Source organism: Erpetoichthys calabaricus, chromosome 8 (genome assembly GCF_900747795.2).
Source record: "Erpetoichthys calabaricus chromosome 8, fErpCal1.3, whole genome shotgun sequence".
Lineage (NCBI taxonomy): Eukaryota > Metazoa > Chordata > Cladistia > Polypteriformes > Polypteridae > Erpetoichthys > Erpetoichthys calabaricus.
The window spans coordinates 108,704,428-108,726,911 of NC_041401.2; the positions used below are offsets into that span (position 1 = coordinate 108,704,428).

The 22,484-nt window shown below is 37.2% G+C and overlaps 1 protein-coding gene across 1 annotated transcript in view; it reads left to right on the forward strand.

Annotated features, from left to right (window-relative positions):
* cntnap5b (contactin associated protein family member 5b) overlaps positions 1–22,484 on the forward strand; it is a 544,617-nt gene that overhangs the window by 217,044 nt on the left and 305,089 nt on the right. The window contains exons 5-7 of the mRNA XM_028807238.2: positions 5,731–5,934; positions 7,807–7,991; positions 10,104–10,247. Of these exons, the coding sequence (XP_028663071.1) occupies positions 5,731–5,934; positions 7,807–7,991; positions 10,104–10,247 (533 nt within the window). The remainder of the gene's footprint in view (positions 1–5,730; positions 5,935–7,806; positions 7,992–10,103; positions 10,248–22,484) is intronic.

Sequence of the window (22,484 nt, forward strand, 5' to 3'; positions counted from 1 at the left end):
CCTTTCAGTTAAGACTTCCAGCCATCATTACATAAATGGCCTATTATTACAAAACACTTAATATTTGTTCTGTTGAAGCACAAGAAAATCAGTTGGCTTGCTCAAGGTGATACAGTAAGTGGATTTGAATTAGTAACCTTGTGGCCCAAGTTTTTCTCAAGGTGTATGTGCCTGCAGATAATGGCTTGTTTTGGCCAGAGAGGTCAAAAAGACTTGCCCTAATTTTTCAAGGTTCATAGACAAAAAAAAAATTGAAGGCTAGACAGCTCATCTATCTTGAAATACTCATTTTGGTAACTACTGAACCCCACTACATTAGAGCTCGTGACATTTTAGACATGACCATCAAACCATTCTGGCCAACAAGTGTGTCCTGAGAACATGCAAACCTTCAATACCTTGCAATGCATAATTAAAAACATTCTATTTTAGGATTTAATCTTGGAATTAATACATTTTGGAGATACTGTGTGCATGCAGATGTTATTCTCCTTGAGCAGTGAATTTGTATGTTAAGAACAGTGTGGAAAAAATGATGTATTTATTTTTTGAAATTATTCTACTAAAGAATTTTTATTTTATCTTAATCAAATCACAGTGAGTCGGTGACAGTAGAATGGTGACTCAGTAAGAAGTGCTGCAGTATCAAAAAAGCTTGTGTATGCACAAAATGAGACTTCAAATGTGTGAATGGAAGTTCCCACGGAAACATTCGTATTCTATATAATAGAAAACATGACATGAAAGCTTGCATAAAAATTATGGCAACTGTATGCAAGGAGAAATTGTGAAATGATGACACCCTTGATTAAGCAGGGAAACAATCAAACCAGCTAAATTAAGACTCAGTATAGTCTTATTAGACTTATTATAGTATCTGTTGATACTTTTTGTGAATTTCCCCTTGGGAGTTAATAAAGTATCTATCTATCTATCTATCTATCTATCTATCTATCTATCTATCTATCTATCTATCTATCTATCTATCTATCTATCTATCTATCTATCTATCTATCTATCTATCTATCTATCTATCTATCTATCTATCTATAACAAACATGTTAAACATCAGAAGTGTACAGACTCTATTTTAGCTCCCTTTTAAGAGGGCCAATGCCGCAAATTTGCACCAAGGAACATTTTTGGTTTTTCAACAGTTTGTATAGCCTACTTCTTGTCAATTCTTAGGGAACTGGCTGACAGTTTCTCCCCTCTTCCATATTTGGTACTAGACTGATGTATCTTAAGTCCCTTTACAATTTTGCAGTGGCACTTGACTTCCAACACTTTCCCTGTGAGTGTAGTTTGGGTGAGCCATGTAATTGTCCATAAGTTTGCCATGGCTGTTATCATTATGTCTGTCCTGTCGACTCTTTCACCCCAACATCTTGGGAGATTGTTGGGGTATACTGCATATACTAGTAAGTGTACATCTGTTTTGATATACAGATTGGTTCTCTCATAATTGTTTGAGAATATATATATTTATACATATACTATATACTGTATCTGTGTATATTATATAGACAGTATATACTGTATGTGTAAGGTGACAATGAAAATATGACAATACTACTACTAAGGAAAGAGAGAGAAAGCTATAGACATACATTGTGTCTCAATTATTACTGCTTCTGAAATGCTTCCTTCATGGCCTGATATCATTTCCCTCAGTCTAACTGACACAAAGATATCATATTCTCACCCCTTTTGTGAACATGTGTCCATCCATCCATTTTCCAACCCGCTGAATCCGAACACAGGGTCACGGGGGTCTGCTGGAGCCAATCCCAGCCAACACAGGGCACAAGGCAGGAACCAATCCCGGGCAGGGCGCCAACCCACCACAGGACACACACAAACACACCAAGCACACACTACGGCCAATTTAGAATCGCCAATCCACCTAACCAGCATGTCTTTGGACTGTGGGAGGAAACCGGAGCGCCCAGAGGAAACCCACGCAGACACGGGGAGAACATGCAAACTCCACGCAGGGATGGCCCGGGAAGCGAACCCGGGTCCCCAGGTCTCCCAACTGCGAGGCAGCAGCGCTACCCACTGCGCCACCGTGCTGCCGTGAACATGTGTATTACTTTAAATTTTCTTAATTATTTATTTATTACTAGACATTAAGCCCGTTACAATAACGGGCGCTAGAATAGTAGTGCATGAACATTAGTAGGAACAGTCTATATTAAATGGCAAAGGACCGTCTATTTTCTGTTACAGTAATAGTGGCTTGTATGTGGCTGTAATATGCATCACTGTATTGTGTGCCTTTAATTTTCTCTCACAGTAATACGTCTCTCCAGCAAGTATTTTAATCTGTGCTGGCGTGCAGCTGATTATTGTATGTATGGCGTCTCCCCAGCAATGGATTTTATGTGCGCGAAAATAAATCTACTTTTAAAAGTCATCCTATTGTAACATCATGAAAATTCGTGTATTTAGGAAAACACTTTACACTTTACCGGGCCAAGTTTGTTAATCGCAAATCTGACATCCTCAGAGTGAACAACAAACACTAATCCCACCTCTTTGGGGAAGCTGGTCTCCGCGTCTCAGTACCCGATTGGATTTTTCGTGCGTTATGTTTTAGGTCTTACATCATTTACCGAAATCCGATTGGATCGGTCGCACGATAATTTATAGGTCCCGCCCTCTCTGTCTTGTGTGACGCGTCAGGCGGCCTTTGAAGCATCGCACCATGCCCCGCGCATGCGCACTTCGCCAGAAGACACACACACACGGAAACATGGACGCACTCAGGGATTTTATTAAAGGGGATTAATGCTATGCCTATAAATACGACTCACATTCTCACCTAATATAGCATTCATGGTCTTTCATAGGGGTGGTGCAGTGGTAGCGCTGCTGCCTTGCAGTTAGGAGACCTGGGTTCACTTCCCGGGTCCTCCCTGCGTGGAGTTTGCATGTTCTCCCCGTGTCTGCATGGGTTTCCTCCGGGTATTCTGGTTTCCTCCCACAGTCCAATGACATGCAGGTTAGGTGGATTGGCGACCCTAAATTGTCCCTAGTGTGTGCTTGGTGTGTGTGTGTATGTGTGCCCTGTGGTGGGCTGGCACCCTGCCTGGGGTTTGTTTCCTGCCTTGCGCCCTGTGCTGGCTGGGATTGGCTCCAGCAGACCCCCGTGACCCTGTAGTTAGGATATAACGGATTGGATAATGGATGGATAGATGGATGGTCTTTCATTGATATAAAGTTACCTGATGATTTCTGTTTTCTGCTGTAAGGATGATTATTTTGAGAAATGCTAAGTATTAACTGGTAAATAATGGATCTTCCTCTCATCCCACTGGGGAAGGTTGAAATCCCTTCGGCATTAGTTTCTATTAATAGATGACCAATGATGCAAAGTATGCCCAGTTTAATATTTGACAACTAGCCAAACTATTCTGGGTAAGCCATCATATCCCTAAACCTCCTCCATACCCAATCCTAAAAATACCATGTCCATAGGATTGTGAATTATGCAAAAAGCAATGAAGGGGCAGATAAATTCAATATGTTAATTGTCCCTTCTTTACTTGCTAAGTAGTGCCAGTTGTAAGGCACATTAGGTTCAGCCTGTGCCTTCCAAATTACAACAATAATATGATTAATTCACACTATATACTAACACTATATAAAAACACTAGAAATGACATTTGTTTTCACACATGACCTTGTTCCACATGTCATACAAAGGCTCTAAGCAATATTTGGTTACTTTCCATTTTAATTTTTGTTATTTTTTTTCTGTACACATAGACTAATTTCCTTAATCCAAGCATCCATACTAATATCTATTTTCAGACTAATGAATATATAACTAAACTGATATTTTATATTGCATTTTATCCAGGATGGAGTATCTGTGGGTATAACATGTACATGAATGTGAGCTGAGCTAGAATGGCCTCCTACCTAGAATTGTTTCCTGACTTGTGTCCAGTGCTATGTGGACATGTTCAAGTCCTTTCTTACAATATACTACATAAACAGGCTCTGACAATAATTTTGGAAGAAAGAATAAATCTTACATCAACAAGATAATTAAAAGGACAGCCTCATAGGACATAGTCTGGACCCCATTGAGGCAGGAAAGAAGAGAATTGAAATAAAACTGAGTGTCATTAGGAACAATGCTGCACATCCTCTCTCTGACACACTAAGACTGAGGACTTTCAAGCAATAAATTATTCAGCAGAAGTGTGTCAGGAAATTCTACTGGGGCTCCTTTATACCAACAGTAATAAAGTACATCTGCATAATGCCTCACTGGGACTGGGACCGCCAAGTCAGAAGTTGTTCTTTCTTATTAATTACCTTCATTTTTAGTCATTCTGCTTTGTGTTCATACCATAATGAGAATATACTGCATATAGTATTTATTCACATATCTATTTATTTATTGAATTAGCATCTGTAAAAAGCCACATTTCTTCCTGGGACAAATAATGTTCTGTCGTTTAGTAGATATGCTGGAGTCTCAGTTCTGGTAGGATTTTTGCATCTGCTCCAGTAATCCACACGATTATCTGCCTCTCTTACTTTTCTAAACTTGGTGCCCATATTAAAATGAAGGAGAGGCCAAGTCACAATAAGGTTGGTTTTTAAGACCATGTGTGAAGTCAAAGACCTGTGCTGTGAATAATCTTCAGCAATCAGCATTGGGGCAACTTTTCAGAAATCTGAGAAGATTCATGTACAGTAGATTCAGATAACTTTTCAGTAAAAAGTACAAGATAATGTTTTCAAAACACATTTCATATATTTAACACAACCAGATAAAACAAACTTTGACAGCTTAAGACTAAAGATAGTAAACAATGCACTATATGCCAGTGGGCAGTTTGGGGCCTATTTTCCATTACTATGTTATGCAGTCTTAGTTTTGTTTTAAAGCTAGGCATGGTGAATAACTGTTTTGAGATTTTTTCAACCATTAGTAGCCAGTCTCACCTTAACTCCTTAACTCATTATGGTGTCATAGGATAGTCACAGTGTTAGGCAAGCATAAATGGGGAATAGATAACCAGACCTACCGTATCATATTTGTCTAACATCATATTCAGCCATGCACATTAAGCTTTTTTTAAAGTCTCTTTTTCTTTGTTTCTGTGTTTTTAGTTTGTGTCTGAGATCAAATGCTACCAGCCCTTCATTGACATTTCAGTTCAGAAGGTCCAGAACCTGCCGAACATTTAGATGCAGTGACTTGAGGATTGTGAGGGCAGAAAGACAGTCAGAAGAAACAGGATTAAACAAGAATGGGTGTTCTTAAGATTGCAAGATTGCAAAAAATGTCTGCCTCCGAGGCCAGCTGGATCACAGTTCTGTGTGCCAAGGCTTTTTTTCTTTTGCAGAGTGGTCTGATTCAGAACGTACTGCACGTGTGCAGGAGGTTGCTTGATTTTTCAATATCTTACCACATTTTGACCACTTTCAGAGAATTGCCTCGGTTGCATGACACAGACATAAGTAATGAAATACTAGGGGCAGAAAAATTTGCCATCAGTAATGGTGTTGTTTATCCAAATATGGAGACATAGCTAAAGCAGGATTTACAAAGAAATGAAACTATGTATAAAGTGTAAAATTGCAGAAAACATAGGAGAAACCCACTGACCAAAAGAGCATTACATATACATCCCGAATGTCTTAAAGTGTGAAGGTTCTATGCTTAGGCTAGTCATTGACATTGGATTTTTGTTGTTTTTTCAGAATCCGATGTGGCAGACTTTGATGGAAGAAGTTCTCTGCTGTACCGGTTTAACCAGAAGTCCATGAGTACAGTCAAAGATGTCATCTCTCTAAAGTTCAAGAGCAAACACAGTGAAGGAGTCTTGGTACATGGAGAGGGTCAACGAGGTGACTATATCACCCTGGAACTGCATCGAGGAACACTTGCCCTACACATCAACCTGGGTTAGCAATAAAGTAATTTGTTTATCAGTATTTAATAGGTATTTCTCATGCTATGACCAACACCCCATTTCAAGTCAAACATGGTCATTCTTCTTTCTTCTTCTATTACCACTTGTATAAAATAAGCCATATCATCACAAGAGAACAATTGAAGCTAAACTTGTGCTGCAAAGTATTTTGTTTTAACTGTTTAATTATATTTGATTTCCCTACTGCCTAGTATTTTCTCTATGTTGCTAAATGTTTTGGAAATTAGAGGTGGCTTTTGTTCCTGTATTGCTTTCAGTGTTTTTCACACCTGCCTGCTTGACTATTACTTTTTCTGGACTTCCTATTGTACCACATGCTTAGAACATTAGGGATTATATAAACAAATCTCTCTATTATAATAAAAAAATCTTGGGACAAGATGTGACTTTCTCAGAGAGACACTTTCATGTCCTGTGAGACGAGACTTTGTGCCAAGAGATTTAACCACGCCTGGGGCCGGAAATAAAAGACAAAGTGTAGATGACAAAGTAGAACATCATAAAGAATTCAAAAACATTGGCACGATACACATGCAGAGCAGGTTAGAGATAATGGAAGTACGAAAATTCGAAAGTCTGAAAAAAATAATAGTAAAGATTGCATTAGCACAAACAAACAAACAGAAATTATTAATCAGTGAAATAACGAAACAGTGAAAAGAGTTTGAATATATTGTTCGGATTTAAACTTTAGGTCAGAGACTTGTAGATCGTCTGATTCTTGTTGCCATCAGGGAAAAGTAGTGTTTCTTCCCAATGAAGAAGTGTACATGCGAGAATTAAAAGATTTGTTGTTTGGTGAAAGTGAAATCCCGTGAGAGAAAATGTCAAGCCCCACGAGACAAGTATTTATGCATAGAGATTTGGAAAAGTCCTGCCCACATCTAAAACATTTACAACCACGTACATGGCTCAATCATTTCTCATTTGTGTGAATGCTATTGTCAGACACAGTTCATGTAGAGGGAAAGAAATGATATTCACTTATGGGCAGTTATACGTTGCATTGTCACAATGTAATTCTAAACATGAAATGAAAATTCAATGCAATATTGACAAAAAGGTAAAAGTGAAAAGAGATCGAATATATGGACAAAGGTGATATGACAGAAGTATGTAGATATTGTTTGGCTTTAAACTTTAAGTCAGAGACTTCTAGATCATCTAATTCGTGTTGCCATCAGGGAAAAGTAATGTTTCTTCCCAATGAAAAGGCCTATCTGTGAGAATTAAAAGTTTTTCTGTTAGGTGAAAGTGAAATCCACATACGCAAGCAGCAGAGATGTGAAGTTGCTGGCGTGTAACACAGGCAGGGGGGTTGGTTAGTGAAGCGAGCAGGGGCGAAGCCCCCCAGTAGTAATTAAAAAAAGATTATCTTCAGAAGTTTAACCAAACTAAGCTGCAAAAATGAATTGTATTGTGAAGAAAACTGTATGTTGGTGATACACTTCCTCTTATTCAAGAGTGCATGGCCATAAAGTAGCCCAAAATGTGTGAAAACTTTTACTGCACATTCTCAGTCTTAAAAATAGATGTAGGCTTAATCCATGAATGCTTTAGGCCCTGAATGACATGCATCACTAACACCACAGGTGATCCAAGCAGGGCAATAGCCAGTTTCATTTTCTTACAAATGTGCCATTTATGACTTGGTTCAATCACTAGATTTTCACTGTGCGTTCAATAAGCACTTTTTGACATACCCAGCATATGGTTGGTTTAAAGCATGCACATGCTATTATGAAATTATGAAATTTATTATGAAATGCTATTATGAAATGTATTTTAACACGATACAGCTAAAGGTTTATTCATGTTTCATCAACTTACTGTCTCTTCCTAGATGATGCAAAGCTACAATCAAGTGCCAGCCATCTATCAGTGACGCTTGGAAGCCTTCTGGATGATCAGCACTGGCATTCTGTTCTGATTGAGCGTTTCAATAAACAGATAAATTTTACTGTGGACAAACACACTCAGCACTTTCGTACCAAAGGCAGCTGTGACTCACTAGAAATTGATTATGAGGTGCGTTTTTCACGATGACTTCGGGCTCCAAAGTAACTGTATAAAATAACATGAAGAGAAGGTGATGGATGTCAAGATGAATGTTGTATGATAAAAAATAAAGCTCTTTTAAAATGTCTTTCTTTTCTTTGATGTAATATTTATATATCTGCAATAAATTAATTAAAGTACTTGGTAATCACTGATGCCATCAAAATTCCTTAATTAAAAAAATAATTTTTGCTTTTTTATGTAGTGAGCTTTTTGTAACTATTTATTGCTTCTGAAATCAAACATGTTGGCTTTGAATATAAATTCAGCGTCACAAATGGTTTCAGTCAATGGTGCAGCATCTGTTGTGCTTAGTATAGGAAGGTGCAGGGCAGGAAGCTTGTACAGCATTGGGGGGAAGGCTCCTATTTCCTCACATGGAAATATTTAATATTTCTAATTTTTTTTAGACAAATTGTGTTTGATAATTGACTTTAATAACTTGTTTTACTGCTGTTGAAGAGCTTTAAGATGGAGAGACATGGATGATGTGATTAGGATGATATTTTTGTTATTTTTAAATTGGTACCAATATAAACTTTTACATATCATTTATATATATATATATATATATATATATATATATATATATATATATATAGTAAGACGCTAGAGGTACTGTTGCCCCTTTCAACCCAACAGACAGACACACTGAACACAGGGTAAAATCACCAAGAATTTTTTAATCCTTTTTCTTCTTGTTGTAGTGCCCTAAGGCACCTTCAACACCTTACACAGGCAATACAATACTACTAATTTTTTTTAGACAAATTGTGTTTGATAATTGACTTTAATAACTTGTTTTACTGCTGTTGAAGAGCTTTAAGATGGAGAGACATGGATGATGTGATTAGGATGATATTTTTGTTATTTTTAAATTGGTACCAATATAAACTTTTACATATCATTTATATATATATATATATATATATATATATATATATATATATATATATATATATATATATATATATATATATATATATATATATATATATAGTAAGACGCTAGAGGTACTGTTGCCCCTTTCAACCCAACAGACAGACACACTGAACACAGGGTAAAATCACCAAGAATTTTTTAATCCTTTTTCTTCTTGTTGTAGTGCCCTAAGGCACCTTCAACACCTTACACAGGCAATACAATACTACTACTACTACTAATAATAATAATCACAATAAAGCACAAACCTCTACTCCACTGTGGGAATCCGGGGCCCCACAATGCTGCAGGGAACTTGCCATCTGGCATCTTGGGGGAAGCAGTGTCCCTCAGTAGATGGCTTCTTCCATCCTTCTCTTCTTTGGGTAACCCGGCCGTCCGCCACAATATATATATAAATGATATGTAAAAGTTTCTATTAGTACCTATTTAAAAATAATAAAATATCATCCAAATCACATCATCCATGTTTCTCCATCTTAAAGCATATATATATATATATATATATATATGTAAATACTGTATATATACAGTATATATATATATATATATATATATATATATATATACCCTGTATATATGTATATATAAAACTAGTCGTTCCCTGCAGCTCCACCCACAGTTGTGAAACAGGACAAACTTTAAAAATCAATAAACAAAAAGATATCGCTAGCTAAGCGGAGGCAAGGTACACTCCAAAACACAAAGGTAGACTGGCTCCCCACTCCTGATGTCACGCTTCCCCCTCCCCTCGGCCCTCAGCTTCTGTGTCAGATTAGCACAAATATATCGCTCCTGCAAGCGAACTATGATTCTTAGAGATGAGAGAGGTTGCAAAATTAACTAGAATGTTCAAGCAAAATCTACAAAAAAAACCCGATCTAAATCCATTAAGTTCTCTTGTGAAAAGCGGTCAGACATACAGACAGACAGACAGACGTTGGATTTTATATATATATATAGAGATGCGTGGGTGTGTATATTTAACAGTGTATTTGAATCATACCATGTGAGTGACTTTGTGGTATATTTAAAGATGAATAAATCAAAATAACATAATCCCTTATTTAGCACCATTTTGAAAAATTGTTAATCCTCAAACAATGTGTCTCAGATATATGTATCTTTTTCTTTTTCTAGCTAAGTTTTGGTGGTATCCCTCTCCCAGGAAAACCAGGAACCTTTCTACGAAAGAACTTCCACGGCTGTATAGAAAACCTTTATTACAATGGAGTTAATATTATTGATCTGGCCAAGAGGCGTAAACCGCAAATCTACACAGTGGTAAGCATCTACAGCATTCCCTGTATGGCCGGAAAAACAGAGCACAGTGCTGATAAGGAGGTGTGCCCTACATAAAATAACATAATTATAACTGACTTTAGGAAGTGTACAGTACATTTAACAGCTATTGAATACTTGAGTCCTTGAGTCTTGTTTATTTAAAATGTTGTATCTTACCATTATATTAAGTTTGGTTTGTGGACTGCTCAGCAATAAACTTTATCCAACCAGTAATTAACACAGAAGCCACAGTTAGTTTGTATTCAGCATATCATGCAATACTTCAGAACTGTGATGGAATGAATCCAGGGCCACATATCTTTAGTGGGCAATGCCCTGGCACAAGGTGAGAGTGTGCAAATACGACTAAAGGCTCACTGAAATGTGCTGAAATATATCTTCAAAGTAAGAAACGTATCCTTGGATCTATTAACTGACACTCACTTAGAAATATGTTAAGCTCGTCATTGCATGCTATATTATTTAATTGTTTTTGTAAAAAAAACTACAAAATAATCAAATTTCTGGGGTACATTTGGGAAATTTGACTGTGATATTTCAATTTTTTTATACTGTATATGTTTTATTTTTGAAAGCCAGAACATTTCAAATGCATGCTACCCAATCAAACAAATAATAATAAAATAACAGATACAACCATTTACTTCAAAATGAGTACAGAGAAAACATAGCAAAAATAGAAATACAAAGGAAAAAAACAAAAATCAACCCTCACTTAAGAGAAGGAGAAAAAGAAGTGAGACGCGGGCAATATATATACAGTATATATATATACAGTTAGGTCCATTAATATTTGGACTGAGACAACCTTTTTCTAATTTTGGTTCTGTACATTACCACAATGAATTTTATATGAAACAACTCAGATGCAGTTGAAGTGCAGACTTTCAGCTTTAATTCAGTGGGGTGAACAAAATGATTGCATAAAAATGTGAGGCAACTAAAGCATTTTTTTAACACAATCCCTTCATTTCAGGGGCTCAAAAGTAATTGGACAAATTAAATAACTGGAAATAAAATGTTCATTTCTAATACTTGGTTGAAAACCCTTTGCTGGCAATGACAGCCTGAAGTCTTGAACTCATGGACATCACCAGATGCTGGGTTTCCTCCTTTTTAATGCTCTGCCAGGCCTTTACTGCAGCGGCTTTCAGTTGCTGTTTGTTTGTGGGCCTTTCTGTCTGAAGTTTAGTCTTCAACAAGTGAAATGCCTGCTCAATTGAGTTAAGATCAGGTGACTGACTTGGCCATTCAAGAATTTTCCACTTCTTTGCTTTAATAAACTCCTGGGTTGCTTTGGCTGTATGTTTTGGGTCATTGTCAATCTGTATCATGAAATGCCGCCCAATCAATTTGACTGCATTTAGCTGGATTTGAGCAGACAGTACGTCTCTGAACACCTCAGAATTCATTCGGCTGCTTCTGTCCTGTGTCACATTATTAATAAACAGTAGTGTTCCAGTGCCACTGGTAGCCATGCACACCCAAGCCATCACATTGCCTCCACCATGTTTTACAGGTGATGTGGTATGCTTTGGATAATGAGCTGTTCCACGCCTTCTCCATACTTTTTTCTTGCCATCATTCTGGTAGAGGTTGATCTTGGTTTCATCTGTCCAAAGAATGTTTTTCCAGAACTGTGCTGGCTTTTTTTAGATGTTCTTTAGCAAAGTCCAATCTAGCCTTTCTATTCTTGAGGCTTATGAGTGGCTTGCACCTTGCAGTGCACCCTCTGTATTTACTTTCATGCAGTCTTCTCTTTATGGTAGACTTGGATATCGATACGTGATGGCTTGGAGAGTGTTGTTCACTTGGTTGGCTGTTGTGAAGGGGTTTTTCTTCACCATGGAAATGATTCTGCGATCATCCACCACTGTTGTCTTCTGTGGACGTCCAGGTCTTTTTGCATTGCTGAGTTCACCAGTGCTTGCTTTCTTTCTCAGGATGTACCAAACTGTAGATTTTGCCACTCATAATATTGTAGCAATTTCTCAGATGGGTTTTTTCTGTTTTTGTAGCTTAAGGATGGCTTCTTTAACCTGCAACGAGAGCTCCTTTGACCGCATGTTGTCTGTTCACAGCAAAATCTTCCACATACAAGCACCACACCTCAAATTAACTCCAGACCTTTTATCTGCTTCATTGATAATGACATAACGACGGACTTGCCCACACCTGCCCATGAAATAGCCTTTGAGTCAATTGTCTAATTACTTTTGAGCCCCTGAAATGAAGGGATTGTGTTAAAAAAATGATTTAGTTGCCTAACATTTTTATGCAATCGTTTTTGTTCACCCCAGTGAATTAAAGCTGAAAGTCTGCATTTCAACTGCATCTGAGTTGATTCATTTAAAAGTCATTGTGGTAATGTACAGAACCAAAATTAGAAAAAAGTTGTCTCTTTCCAAATATTTATGGACCTAACTGTATGTATATATATATATATATATTTAACCTTTTAAATATGTTAGAACCATTGAGAGAGTCAATCACAAGCCTAGCACACTTCTTTTAAAATCAAATTAATGAATTCATGTTTTAAAAAAAGTTTTGGACACATCTCTTAGAGAGAAGTTATTATTTTTTTTCTAAAATGAGATAATATAGAATGTCACTTACAGAATGAGTTATAGAAAGGTAGGTTGGGATTCTTCCAGTTGATGAAGATTATTCGGCATACTAGTTGTGTGGTGTAAGCTATTAAAATAAACGTATCCCTATGCATGTTAATATTATTTGGGGAGCGTGTGAAATATTGTTAATGGATTAGGAGTGATTATGACATTAAGGCTGTCTGAGAAGTACATTAGGATTTTTTTCTAAAATTATCTTAGTCTACTGAATTCCCAAAACATGGCCCAGTGATGCTGGAGCTAGCTGGCAACACTTGCAGTTTGGGTCTTGCCCTGAGTACATTTTTGACAACTTTAAATGAGATAAATGTGATTGATGAATGAGCTTTAGTTGAATTATGAAGTGTTTTGCACATAAAGAATTAGAATTCCACTCCGTTTCTAAGATGCCAATTGAAAGATCCCTTTCCCACCATTTCCTAGGATCTTTGAAGGATAAAGTCTTCATTAAGACTACCTCTGGGATAGATATGGGTGTGAGATATGGAAAGCTTGGTAGGCTTCTTTTAATACAATTTCTGATTTGCATATAGAGAAAACAGTGTGTAACTAATATTCTAATATGTTGTCTATATTAAGTTCTCTAAGTGTCTTAATCACTGAGTAGGTCTGAGAAGTGTAAAAGGTGATTAACTTGTATAAGAGTGGTATTTCAATTTTATGGTGATGTGTGCATTTTGTTGAAAAGAATTATAGTCTGGTCAGTTTTAAAGAGATATGGACGACTTTGTATTGCCAGATCACAGGGGATTTCTGCCAAAATCCTAGTATGAGCAGTGAAATTTATTTAATGTTTAATCTTTTCATTTTAACTATGATACTGGCAGACAGATGTAGTCATGATGGATTGACCAATTGTACAGTAGCTTTGAAAGTGAGGTTTAGCCCCAGGAAAGCCATCAAGTCAGACTGAAATTTACTTTTCCAGGCCTCTTGACGAGTTGGAACAACATCATATAGTATATTGGGCATTTATAGGTTGTAAGCTTACTAGAGCTTATGTTCACCAAGGATGCTACTCTGTCACATGAGTTCAGGCCAGCCACTGCCTGAACATGATAAATGACATAACCGATCAATATTAATGGCAAATGGCCGGGCAGAGCTCCACAGTTGCTGCATGTATCTTTTATTATCTGTGGTCAGCGTGTAATTTTGCCTAGCTCAATATTTGAGGATTTTTGCACAGTGCCAGTGTATCATTTTATAAATTCCACGTGGATTATTAATAATTTCTTATTACTCTAGGGGTGTACTCTTGAAGGGTATTGATGCAGGTCATCAAGCTATAACACTCCACAATGCTGACCTTTCTTATATTAATAACAACATAAGGAGAACTGCTTTCAGCTTGCTTAGTTTTTATTTGAACATTTGAATTTTTAAATCTTTGTTAGTGCTAATCAATTCTCAGTTATAATCTATATTGCAGTTACAATTTTAATGGACTTGTCATGATTTTACCTCAATCAGATTAAATTTGCTCTGTTTTTATTTGGTGTTCACCCTGATTGTTGCATTCATGTGTGTAAATGATGTATAGTTAAATTATTTCTATTACTATTGTATTATAGTTGGAAGCTTGTGCAAGTATCTTGAGCCTATACTGGGTGAAGAGTGTTATATAAAATTAAAGTAATATGAAATACTCTTTTCATATCAGTCAAGGTTATGATACAGTAACAAGGAATAAACATACTGCAGAACTCATACGTCAGTCAAGAATCCTGAAAAAGTCTGGGGAAGTGTTGTAAAACAAATTAACACTCTCAGATCAGTATCTGTAATGTTATGGAGGTGCTTCTGCTGGCAAAAGAGTATAAAAAGTCAATGCCTGGGAGTCCACCTTTATATCTTTAAGATTCTGCTGCTCTGTAGTAAAGGGAGCAGAGCACTTGAACACTTCCTGGTGAGCTAACTCATTAAAAAACAGATTTTCAGCTAAATTAAAAACTACACCATTATTGTGGAGTTCTCCTAGGACCTGAAGATTTGTTTCCGAAATCCAGTGTCGTGCTGCTTTAATTTGACTGGTAGCTCATATTTATTCTCTCTCTTTCTTTTTCCTCCTCTGTCAGACTTATTTTCTGTGATTTAATTAAACTTGAGTGTTGGTGTGTGTGAATGCTCAATGTGATGAACTAACATGTCTTCCAAGTTGGGTTTCTGCATTTTACACACAGCTGAAATAGTAGCTAGCTCTCTGTGACCCGAAAATTGTATTAGGTGGGTTCAAAAATTGACAGATACATGTGATCTTTCAAGTTGGTGCCTTTTTAGCTCTTTGTTTTTTTCTCTTTTTAATTTAAAATTCATTAACCTTATTCCTTCAATAGTTTTTTGTTAATGAATTATCTCCTCCACACCAAGTCTATTAACCCTGCATTTCTTTTCCATTCACTCCATGACACTCCACACATCCAATCTATGAATTCCCATCATAATTCTCCTCTAGCCTTGCTTCATGTTCCCCTTAGTAGGTCATGTCTCACTCCCATTGAGTATTCTATTCTTTACAGCTTTCAAAAGCTTTACCCTTGAGTGCCAGAGAGACTCCTTTAAAGGTTAGAAGAGAACATCTCTTCCATGTACTCTGGATCCCCTGAAGGTCATTAAAGGAAAGAATGAAACCAAAACTGAGTGCCATCATGTACAATGCTGCACACCCTCTCTCTGACACACTAATACTGAGGACAATTAATTATTTAGCAGAAGTGTGTCAAGAAACGAGACCGGGGCTCCTTTATAACAACAGAAATACTGTATGTCTACATAATGCCTCACTGTGGCTGGACTGCCAATTCAGATGTTTACTTTCATTTTTATTTTCTTCCTTTTTAGTTATTTTGGTGTGTGTTCAAACTATATTATGTGTGTGTATATACTGTATATTTATTTTTCTATCTATCCATTTATTTTATGAGCTTCTGTAAAAAGCCAAATTTCCTCCAAGGACAAATGCATTTCTGTCTACCTTTCTAGCTATCTATGCACCTCTCATCCTGGCTATCATCTCTGTGTCAACACCTTCTGCACTCAACATGTAACCTATGTAGCAGAACCTCCCTACTTTCTCCAGCACTTAATTGCTGATATACAATTTTTTACTTTGTGCATCATCATTCTGTGCCCCCTCTCTTCCAGTTTCTACAAACCAAAGTCACACTCACACCTGCAGACTACCTTTCACACTACGGCGCATTGGATTGTAATTCTCTCAACACTTTTATTACACTCGCTGCACAGCCATACACCCACCTCTTTCACGCATTTTGTCACCAAACGTCACCTTGGACTCTCCTGCATTTACCTTGAAGCCTTTCAATTATAAGCAAGCTCACAATTTCAGTATCTTCTCTTTCAATTGGGCTTCACTTTTGCCACCAATATGAGATCTCAGGTTTGTAGGATTGTTATTGTCATGCGTACAGTAAAACTCTTACTTGCATGTGCTAGTCAGCATGTAGCATGTTGCCAGTTTCCATCTGCATGCAAGAGCAATCTTTTGTACATTTCTCTGGTGACTACAAGTGACTGATAACTACTATACATAATAACATTATCAAGTAGCATTCTAATATAATAGATTTACAATATTTACATGTTATGGACGATTAGGGGTATTCTCAAGATACTCCCAAATCCAAAAATAAACACCAAAGAGGCTGAAATAAAAGGCCCTTTATATGCCTCTTATATTTTAAATAAAGCACACAAGTGAGCAGACATCAGAGGAATGCCAAAAGTACAGAAGAACTACAAAATGACCACTCTTTCTACTTCTCCAGACCTTCTTGTTTAAGGTAGTCTGTTTGGTGGGTGTCTGGTCCACTACCCTCACTTTTACTTTCTGTATGTGACTCTGTGATCCACTGGCCTCCCTCTTGATCAGCTGAACCCTTATTCATTTATGCCCATCTCCAGGTTCACTGAGCCTTTTATTAAAATGTGCTTTTAAGTGTCAGGCAGATATCCAGACCATTTCTAGGGTTAGTAACACCTTCAGATACTTCTAGAGCTCCTTCTAGCAGTGTCAGGTTGCTTCTTCTGCCCTGAGCCTCAGCAACTCTTTAAAATGCCAGGTAACTGTCAGATAGCCTACCCATGATGTATTGTAAGGTTTCCAACATAAGAGCCCTTGCTGCCACCTTACAGACTAATGGATGTCTCTGATGTTGTTTACTGACCCCTACTACCGTTATTTTTTCTCTGTGCCCATAGAGTAACTGCTTCCTGGGCACCTTTTTTGTGAGCAGGTACATTTTGTTTTTGCTACATTTTAAATTCTCCTAATATTAAGGCCCTGTAAGGCATTAACCGTCTGTCCAGTTGTGTTTCCTGCAGGTTTAGACTGTACCTATCCACACTAATGTACAGTATACAGTACATATAAAATAATGGTGGGGTGAGGATTTACAGTTTCTCAACTGTATATACTACACATGTCTATCTCATCTCCCCATAGGTAGGATTCACTAAATTCTTATAACTAAGTGTTATGCTGAGACCTCACTTACCTTTAAAACTAAAATAATTGAGTTTTGCTAACCAATATCATATTTAGGTGCTGTATAGTGGAGCATCTGTTAGTTCTGGTACCTCACAAATCCTGCATACTGGATTCAGATCCCATGACTGGACGTTGTCTGTTTGGACTTTGAACATTTTGTTCATGTCTATGGTAGTTTTCATCCAGGTCCTCTGGTTTTCCTATTTACATCCGCAAATATGTAGATGTTAGATATAAGATCTATACAGACTATAGTGAAATACTTATTTGAGTAACACACAAAAACATTGCCGCACATAACTGAGAACTTGATATGGTGACAGAAGTGTAGTAAAATACAACAATGTCAGGGTTATTGGAACAGGTCGTCTGGTGATTGTACATCGGTTTCGTGTCTGGGTGTGGGCCCTGCAACGGATTAGTGTCCCATTAATTCCTGTTATTCACCCAGTGCTACCCCTGCTCTCAATGAACCTGCACTGTGTGGTATCTTCTATTTACTGAATATGCTACTAGCCCAAGTATCCAGCATTGTGCAAAAATGTATAAACAGGGAAAAACTGTCTTGTGAGAATTCAATATGGCTAAATACAACCCACGATGAGCCAAAAAATGTACTCTTAGACAATGAGACAATGAACATGTTATCTAAATTAGTTGAGATCCTGCTTTGGCCAGTACAAAACTGTGTGTGCCCTGATAATGATGTCCTGTCGTTATCCTCAATGCACTCCTATTGCCTGATAGGAATTGAGGTCCCTGTGTCGCCACTGGTATTTATTTTGCTCCCCACACGTTACATATCCAATTCCCCAATATGCAATACAGCATATATTTTAAGTTGGAACAATGACAACACACATGCAAAATTTTGTGAAAATCATTTCAGGGAAACAAACAAACAGACATACAAACAGCTTACTATTTTGCTTATAGAGTTTTTAAAGATATTCATACTAAATTTAAGATAACAAAATTTAACAAGGAGTAGCACAAAGACACAGTGGTTAATACTGCTTGCTTATGTATCCAGCACCTTGGGTTTATATTACACACCTGCCCATTTGTTTTCCTTGTTTATGTGAATTTTCTTCCAGGCACTCAAGTTTTCCTCCCACATCCCCAAAGGTGTGCATGTTAAGTTAAATGGTGAATCCACATTTACCCAGACAGTATCCTTTCCAGGGCCTTTTCTTGCCTTGTGCCTAGTGTTCTCATCCCCTACCCTCATAACCTAATTTGAGAATGTTAGGTTATTTCATGTAAATATACTAATTACAGTCATGTACAGTAGTATATTCTTGCCTTTTTTCTTTGAAAAGATGGTTGTATGAAATTAGCGTACGGAACATTCACGTAATATGCCATACTATCACACTGGAGCTTTGTGAGATGCCAAGGACTGATATTGCTCAGCTCTGTTTCAAAGTGTTTTTGCACTTTGGATAAACGCTGCAACAGTTGTCACAACTTCATTGCAACAATAAATCTTAACATTTAAGAAATGTTGTAGCTGTTTTTTACTTTTTAATTTTTTTTTATTTGACATTATTTGTCCTATATCCCTGTATCTTTAAAGAAATGGCACACAAGCTTATCAGACTGGGTTGTCTCACTCCTACAATTTCAGAAGAAATACCTAAGGCTCTGATTTATAGTTTTTAACAAATACGTAGCCAAACAATAATGAGACATCAAACAAGCCACCATATGACAGAAAAACAACAGAAAAATCAACAGATTTGGAAATGTCTGCTGTGGTAGAATGAGAGCAGCAGCAAGCCATTGAATCAAATAACAGGCTTAATTAACAGCAAGAATCAGCTTCTCATTAAGAGACTGGTTGGAGTTTGAAATCCCAGTTTAGCTGGTCATCTGTTGGCTCGTTTCATGTCTCATTTCTGTTTGGCTGCCATTTAATGAAGAAACAAATCAATTCAGCTGCAGTGGGTTGGCACCCTGCCCGGGATTGGTTCCTGCCTTGTGCCCTGTGTTGGATGGATGGATGAAAATCAATTCAGAGGACTGAATCCTTAAAAATAGGGCTATTGAAATGAAGGGAAAAGGGGTTAATTAGCAGTGAAAATGGGTCACTGATTAGGAAAAGGGTCAGAATGAAAACCTGTAGCCACTGCATACCTCCAGGCCTGGAGTTCAATACCCCTGCTCTAGACAGAGCATCAAATTGTGCACTCGATCACACTGGGCCAATTTAGAATTATTTATTAACCAAATGTATTGCCAATTATTTTTGGCCATGTGGAAGGGCAACCAGAGTATCTACATGTAAAACCCACACTGACAAGGGGGGAACCAAGCAAACTCCACACACTTTGACTAGAAAATGGATTTGAATCTTGGATTTATGGCAAAACAAATGTAACCAAAAGTACTCACCATTTGGACAATATGTGATAAGATCAAAGTTTATATTTGCTGGAAAATTAAAGAATAGAACAGTTAAAAACACATAACCCATGACTTCACAAGTTAGATCCTGCATGACTACTGTGGCTTCTCATTTTCATTATAACCATTGATGAAGAATTAACTACATGTCTGCAACTGGAATTGTTTCTGGAATTATTTATTATGCTCCTCCAATCCTTGTTTCATTCCATAATACCTAATCATAGTCTAGTTTACTTTATTTATCCATCCATCCATTATCCAACCCGCTCTATCCTAACTACAGGGTCACGGGGGTTTGCTGGAGCCAATCCCAGCCAACACAGGGCACAAGGCAGGAAACAAACCCCGGGCAGGGCTCCAGCCCACCGCAGAGTTTACTTTATATATTTACAAGAAATTTATATTTTTCTTGATCCTTTTAGCCACATTTTTTTTTCAAAATATATGTTGTTAAAGTAGTTGACTGATGATGAGTAAACAAGGCAGAATGTAACTAAATTATAAGTGTACCTGTTTAGGATAAATTGCTACAGATACCTGTGAGTGCCGATGTGATGATGCAAGTTAAGGGTCTGTGGTGGTGAGCTATTAAAAAAAAATAAAAAAAAGAATAAATAATAAATAAATAAAGAATAAAGTACATGCAGGGAGTTCTGTGGGCTAAAAGCTATGTTAAGCATATCCATCGAAAGCATATCCTCTAACTGCTTTGTCAAACTGTTAAATAACTTCACTGAACATTCTACAGTACTTTTCTTACAAATGTAAAGTCAACCTGTTTCTGATTTCAAGAAATATTTCATAAGCAAATGTCATATTAAAAAAGGCATTAATTAAATGCAGGAATTGGTCTGAATGAAAACCAGCAGCCTCAGTGGTATGCCAGGGCCAAGTGTAGGAAGCCTTGGTGTAGGTGAAAAAAAACGTCTTTGCTTTCAGGGATTAAGAGACCTTCTAGTGGAAAAAAGAAGCAAGCAAGTTAACGTTTTCAAAACAGCTAAATGGATAGCATATGTAAAGAGGGAATAGAAAGTGTCTTCTACCTGTCGTTTATTATTGGTTATTTTTTTCTGTTGATCATTAGGTGTTAGCGGTTGCATCATTTCCCTGTGTAGCATATGATATAAATACAATACTGCATACGTTATTGTAATTCTGCTCTCCTGGTACAAATGCCTGTCAAGGAAGAGAGGAACTCTATAGCATCTATAGCAAAGAAACAGAAAATTAGATGTACTGATTGTCAGTCTGTGTTGTGTTATCATTGCTCATGTCCAGGGGATTCACTTAACTTTTTAAATTTGTTGAAGAATTAAATATGAAATGTACAGCTAATTTAAAAAAAAATAAGGTTATTGAAGATAAAACTGGAGAATATTATTATACTGTACTTAATGCTAGGTTAAATATTTAATTCTGTTTAAGTCAGCACATAGAGTAACAGATTACTAATTACTAATTAGTGATGCAGCAGGTAGTTTTGCCACTTCACAATGCTTGGCTCCCAGTTCAATTCCCAGCTGTGTGGAGTTTCCCATGGGCTCCTGTTTAAGGTTCAGGTAAACTAAAGAAGACATTCAGTTGGTCAACAACTAAATATCAAAAATATTAGACAAAAGAAATGAAAAAAATATCGGACTACATTAATATACAACAAAAATGCTCACTTCTGTGCAAGACCGAATTAAAAATCCCACAGGCCCCAGGGTGTTGAAATTCAAAAGCCCACTTCCCTCCATCCCTTCTGTTCTCCCACCATATACTCACACATTATAAACATCACATATGTCGATAAGAATGTGAGTGCATCATCACCCGTGTGGGAAGTCAACTTTCTCCTGATAGCACAGTTAACAAACATCAGTTAAATATTAGGCCCGTAGCACTTGGTGGCAAAAAGATAATGTGTCACTGAACATTTTGGGTTTGCAAATTTGAACCAAATAAAATAAAAGACAGTATATGAGGATTTCTTTATATGACTTTGGCATTGTTCTCCTGCAGCGGACTTTTTGGTTTTCCACACTGTTTTTCATGTCTGTGTCAGTGTAAAGCAAGAAGCACCAATATTAGCCGTCTTCTGACTATCTGTGAGGTCAGTCATGTTAGTCTCAACTGCAGTGTTTGTGGCTTGTTCAAATCATAACATATGTTTATTTTGAGTTATTTGAAAAGCTGAAAATGTCACGTATAGTTTTCAGCAAAACACCATCTTTTACTTCTCTCTAATTAAATTTTCAGGGCTTTTCCTTTCAATGACTGTTTCTTTTTTTGCAGCACAGTAACACAAAATGCATGATCTCATAAAAGTGACCTATTAGACACCTGATCTGACCATACCCAACCCACTTACTTTTTTCTTTTAAAAGATTTTTATTTAAGTTTGACTGGCTAGCTTTGTAATTGTGAGGATCGAAGTGGGATAATAATTCTTTGCATTTATATAGCGCTTTTCTCACTACTCAAAGCGCTCAGCAATTGCAGGTTAAGGGCCTTGCTCAAGGGCCCAACAGAGCAGAGTCCCTTTTGGCATTTATGGGATTCGAACCGGCAACCTTCCGATTGCCAGTGCAGCTCCCTAGCCTCAGAGCCACCACTCCACCTATGGTAGGGGTGGGTGCTGGATGGTATGTTTCTGTGAGTGACTGTCAGTGAAAACTT